Source organism: Alternaria metachromatica (genome assembly GCF_023757995.1).
Source record: "Alternaria metachromatica strain BMP 0045 chromosome Unknown scaffold_41, whole genome shotgun sequence".
Taxonomy (NCBI): domain Eukaryota; kingdom Fungi; phylum Ascomycota; class Dothideomycetes; order Pleosporales; family Pleosporaceae; genus Alternaria; species Alternaria metachromatica.
In genome coordinates this window covers 92,653-98,652 of record NW_026055532.1, presented here as the reverse complement: position 1 = coordinate 98,652, position 6,000 = coordinate 92,653, and the positions used below count along the sequence as shown (strand labels likewise).

The following is a 6,000-nucleotide window of genomic DNA, read 5'->3' as shown; positions in this document are numbered from 1 at the left end:
TAAGTACTTAAATATACTTTAATATAATCTTTATACGCACGTAATACTATTAAAACTTAGCTTTAATAAATATAAGCTAATTAAGCTTATTAACTTCTCTAATAGAGAGTATTCTAGCTATATTACTAAGTATAAAGACACTATTAACTAAAAATATATATTTCTACTTTAAGTAATTACTTATTATAAAGTTACTACTATTTTTATTTTTAATAATATCTCTAATAATATTATTAAGCTCTTTATATACGTAAAGCTAAAAACTCTTAAATAACTTTATAAAAGAGTTTTTACTAATAATACTACTACTACTAATAAAATAATTATTAATATACTTATAAATAAATCTTAAAAAAAAGTATAAAAGTAAGTAAAATATATCTTAGTTAAAGTTTAAAGTAAGTAAAAGTAATAAGTAAATTAAGTAGACTAGTAATTAATAAGCTTATAGGCATGCACTATAACGTCTTCCGCAGCGTGACATTAGGCGAAATTATTCTAGATAACAGTTGCTGTCATGAACCGTTCGTGGAATATCTGCGCCAAGTACGATGACGTCGCTTCCCACCTTGGCAGCCACCGAGCTCTGCCATCCGCAGGGTCATGCATCATCTTCGTCTCCACACAACCCTGGAAACATCTCATAGACCTCCCTTCATATCGCGATATACACCAAATGATACCACACGTAATGCCGACCACAGCGCCCGCATGGCACCCGATGAGGCCAAGAGTCAGGGATGATATCAATCAATTGCTACTTTGCCGGTTTCGAGCACGAACCATGTGCCTTGCGAGGAGAAGACATCTTCCTCGTTACACTATCCTTTCTAGAAAGAGACGCAGTTACCTCAACAGGCCATAGTCGATCTTACCGGTTATATCGTCTTGATGAGGTTGCTGCGAGTCAGCGCGCTCATGGCCAATCGCGACATACACGCCCAGATATTGATAGCCAGATATAGTCGCGCATCTGCAATGGCCGGTTGGATGATCGCCATGTCAGCTTGAGATTGGGGCGTCTTTCAGCCTTGTTCGTGGAGATGCTCAAAAGTCAGGCTTTCCCATAGTCTCCTAGCCTTTCTGGCGTCAAGGCTGTCCCATCTTTGCCTTGACTTTCTCGCGCTCAATCTCACTACATACTGCTACTATTACCAGGCTTTTGGGTAAAGGCAAACATGCCAATAATACAAGGTAACAATACCTACATTACAACTTCACCTGCGATCTGCACTGCGATCGTGCGCAAACCAACGGCACCAGGAGTCGTGAAAAGAGAGCTGTATTGGTCGCACAGTGAGGTGTTTGTAACCCCCTTTGGAACGCTAACGACTCTGGAACATCCGAACGTCCCGGACTTAACGACGATACACACCCCAGCCTCGTCATGTGTCGATAGATGGGTGCTGCGTCCTTCACAAAGCTGTGGCGATGGAAGCAGCACCGGCGAAACTGTCTGGTCTGTAAATCCGACACGCGCGATTGTCTCCGACGCATCGTACAACGGATGTCAGCTCTATGGAACACCCACATACAGTCCAGGAATCTGTCCCAGTGGGCAGACCATCGCGGAGGTGACTGCATACGAAAGCAGTGTGCCGAGTGGAACCCGGACTTTCTGGCAAGCGAGTTGTTGCAGAAGGTATGATGCTACCACTGCCCTGATCTCGATCTTTTAGCTGACGAAAAGTGATCAGCGGTATGACCTTTGGCTCCGCATACCCCAATGTCTGCTTGTCTAGTTTTTCGACACCCTTCCGTGCTTATGCCGCAATCATAACAGCGCCTGCGTTCGATGGGGAAGATGTCACACTAGTATACGATTATACAACCACATATGAGCCAAGCGGAGCCGTGCGTGAGACATCGGTCATATCAGACATCACCACGCTTGCAACGGGTCTAGCCGTGGCTGATCCCGTCATAGTGAACTGGCAGATAGATGATGTTGGCACATTTCCGAGCGAGTACGTCAAGTCTTTGGTTGCGAGGTACAGCGTACCCGCGCCAGCCGGCACATCCACACCGATAGTCATCAACGGATTGACGCCAACGACCGCACCCGCATCATCACCATCATCACCCAATGGACTTGGTACCGGTACCCAAGTAGGCATTGGCATAGGGGTTGCAGTTGTTGCTGCTTTCGTTGGAAGCTTGACGATTTTCCGGTGTCTACGACGCCGTCGGGAACGTGCTGCGAACGATGTTGTCATACCGGAAATGGGAGATCAAGACTGCGGCAAGAGTCAGCGTAGATGGTACAACGAACTAGATGCCCAGGCGACTCAGAACGAGCTTGATTCGAAGCCAGTGCATGAGTTACCCCAACCACCGGCTGAACTGCAGGCACACGACCCTTTCGGCGACGACGCCAACGCTGCACTGGAGGTACAGAGAAACAGCCTAGACGGCGTACGTAACGACGACGGTCCTCACGAGCGAGCATGAACTCACAACAGATGCGAGGAAAAACAGCTGGTGGACGACAGCACACGATTTCATGAGGATCACGCACGGTCTTTCTTTTGCCTTATTGGTGGATCACATGTCGCAATCAACACTGTTCTGGAACGAGCGGCACATTCGTTAACATCCTGTCTCCCGCACTACGTATTCTCTTAGTTTGCGTCGCAGCTTCATACCATCCAGAACTAATTTACAACTCAAGGGCATTTTGACATTAATATGCAGCTCCAAGCAAACAACGAACTAATCTCCGCCTCGGCATCACCCAATCTCCATCTCGGCCTCGCGTATCACCATGAAACAAGCTTCTATGAGCAGGGAGCGTTTCATGAATCCTTCATCACCAAGCCGCTCGCGCTAGACCCAGTGAGGCATCGTGTGGGCCAGACTAAGGCCGATTCGGTCTTGGTGTTGCCGACGCGAACGTTTCATAGCGGAATTTCCACCACCAAACGGCTGTCAAGCCCTCGGCGTCCTGTCAGAACTGTTCATTCCTGCGTGTACCGCTCGCGCGATACTCAATATGGGTGCGCGCGTTTCCAAAATATTGACATGCGATGCGTTCACGCCGTCTAGATGCCGAGTAATGATTTGCAGGTGTATGCGTTGAGTCAAGCAGCCTTCTTATATGGTCTGCTGCATCTCTTCCTGCTGGTTTGTTCGTGTTGTTCATTCGCTCACTACTGTCATTCATTCATTGCTTTCGTAGCATTTACATTCGCTTTTCATCATCATACAGGCCGGTCTCTGTTTTTTACCTTCGAACAAATAACTTCAAGATGTTTGCCAAGACTACTCTTATGAGCGCGATGCTCAGCGCTGCGTCTGCCGGTAAGCCATCTAGAGGGTTTAGGAATCCCACAAATACTAACAGCGCATTCAGAGATGATCTGGGACGGTCGCTTCAACGACTATGCCTCCTCTGCCGACATCGCCAAGTGGTCGTTCTCCAACCCCGTCGGCGCCTACCAGTACTACATCCACGGCTCCGGCCCCGTGACCGACTACGTCAACCTTGACACCACCTTCAAGAACCCCGCCGACACTGCTTCCAAGCAGGGTGTCAAGATCACTATTGACGAGACCGCGAAATGGAACGGCCAGACCATGCTGCGCACCGAACTTATCCCCGAGACCAAGGCAGCCATCAACAAGGGCAAGGTCTACTACCACTTCTCCATCAAGACTGCCGCCGAGAACGCCCCGACGGCCACCAACGAACACCAGATCGCTTTCTTCGAGTCTCATTTCACTGAGCTCAAGTACGGCGCCTCGGGCTCGTCCAACACCAACCTTCAATGGCACGTTGGAGGTGTCTCTAAGTGGGATGTCGAGCTCGTTGCCGACGAGTGGCACAACGTTGCCTACGAGATCGACTTCGATGCTGGCTCTGTCGCCTTCTGGCACTCGACTGGCAGCGACGAGTTGAAGCAGACTGCCGGACCCTTTGATGCTAGCACCTCTTCTGATGGTAAGGACTGGCATCTTGGTGTTCTGAGGCTGCCTGGCCAGGCCGACAAGGACGGTGCTGAGGATTGGTTCTTCAGCGGTGTATACATCGAGGATGGAGAGCTTACCACCAAGATTGGTGGTGGAGCTGCGGATGCGGCTCCCGAGAAGCCCGTGCCCACTACAATGTCCAAGGTCGTCTCTTCTGCTGCCCCTGCTGCTACTTCCTCCAAGGCGGCCGCTAGCTCTTCCGTCGCCGCCGCTGAGACTCCTGCTGCTTCTTCGAGCGCTGTCGTCTCTTCGTCCGCTGCTGCTTCTTCGGTCGCTGCCCCAATCAAGACCCCGGCTGCGTCTTCCGCCGCGGTTACCAGCGCTGCTCCTGTTGAGACTCCTGTAGCCTCTTCTACCTCATCTGCCGCTCCCGTCGCTAAGCCTACTGGCAGTGCTGGCTCTGACGCTGTTCTCCCCGAGGAGTTCACCATCGCCCAGTTCGTCGCTTGGCTCAAGGCCAAGACTGGCAAGAACTAAGCATGTGTCCAGCGTGAGTGCTGCTTCGAGTAGTCAGCCAATCGGCACCCCATACATTCTTGTAGATATTCTTTGTTCTTATTAGCTGTTGCAATACATTGTTCGCAGTGCTTATCTTGTATCTTGTGGGCCATGCTGGTGGGCACCCGTATCCGCGTGGTAGGTCGGCATGTTTCATCAAGACCTGTAAATACGTTTCCCTGCACTACTGCTTATTCCCTTCACTCTGTGGTCCCCTTGCCTTACTCTCTCTTCTCTTTAACGTCGCCACTGCACCAGCACTTCCTTTGTGCGCGAATGCTCAAACGCCGGAGCACACTCTTTCGTGACCCCCGCGAAGACACCACGTGGGTTTTGATCGACCAGGGTGATCTGCACCAACCTATGTTAAGAATTGCGATTGCGGAGGGACGGAAGCCTTCCCGTATACCTTGCTCACGGTAGAGAGCGACGGCAAGACTCCAGCTGGCGCCGAGGGCCTCGATCTATGGACCACGATATCAGTTTCGAGTGTCGCCGAATTGCGCATACTTTCAGCAGACCGGAAGCGGTAGGTAGGGAAGTCAGCAGTTCCGAGCCGTTGCATCCGTCGAAGAGTGGTGGAAACCACAACCGCCGTTGCAACCGGAAATACTATGTAAGCCGGCTTCTACCATCTAGACACTTCCAAGGCCGTGTGGCGCTGCAGGCATTGGATTAGTATCCAGCGTTTCGATGTTCTGTCAGCATCCGAGCATGAGACCGAGTTGCTACGCTGCGAACGCGGCCCGACCAATTCATCCTGAGTTTGTCCTTGGGGCTGTGTTGCATCATCTCGTTCTGTCGCAGGTAGCCTTTTCTCAGTCGGAAACGAAGCATCTATGACACTGATACCTTCTTAAGGTACCTATCTAGGTAGATACGAAACGTCCGCGACGATCTCTAGGTAAACGCGAACCAATTGCGATAACGTCCGCATTGACGATCGAATTACTCGACTCCAGACCATCGATTTCCTGCAAGATGAGAGGGGAATTTGTAGGGACTCGCCGGGCTGTCAGTGAAGCTTGTCAGGCCCGCACAGGGTGCACACGAGGCCGTGCGCTATTTCCGAATCGAGTCGGGACATTTCAATCTTGGAAAGCCTCGAAAATGCCAGGCACAAGGTTTACGGCAAAACGCTGCCTGGGAAATACGAATGCGAAAGCTGCGAAAACAACGTTTGCGATGTGTGCTACCTCAGGCTGGGATCGACCATGGACAAACATTGGGCGCGGCCGTTGAATGCCACGTGAATGCGTGGCGCACGCCAAGATAAGGTTCGCAAACATGGTGCTACCAAGTCCCACGAGCCCGGTCCTTCCTGGGTGACGTCGGCCAAATGTAAGCATCCCAGCCTCATATTGGTCGCGACATATCGCTCGTCGTACATCAATCGCATCTCAAACGGCGCCTCTAACCCCTTCCCAGCTTACCTGGTCAATACGTTTGCCTCATCTGGGAGCAACATCTCTCGAACAAGGCCCGATCACACACACGAGACAAGGTACGCAAGGACCTTCTGGCAGCCTTGCA

The 6,000-nt window shown here is 50.7% G+C and overlaps 1 protein-coding gene across 1 annotated transcript; it reads left to right on the top strand.

The window, feature by feature from the left end:
* Window positions 1-3,248: 3,248 nt before the first annotated feature.
* Window positions 3,249-4,446, top strand: J4E83_010132 (uncharacterized protein; the record flags this gene model as incomplete). Its single annotated transcript, XM_049337014.1, has 2 exons — window positions 3,249-3,300; window positions 3,353-4,446. The coding sequence occupies 2 exons, from the start codon at window positions 3,249-3,251 to the stop codon at window positions 4,444-4,446; spliced, it is 1,146 nt and encodes a 381-aa protein (XP_049183858.1).
* Window positions 4,447-6,000: the final 1,554 nt, after the last annotated feature.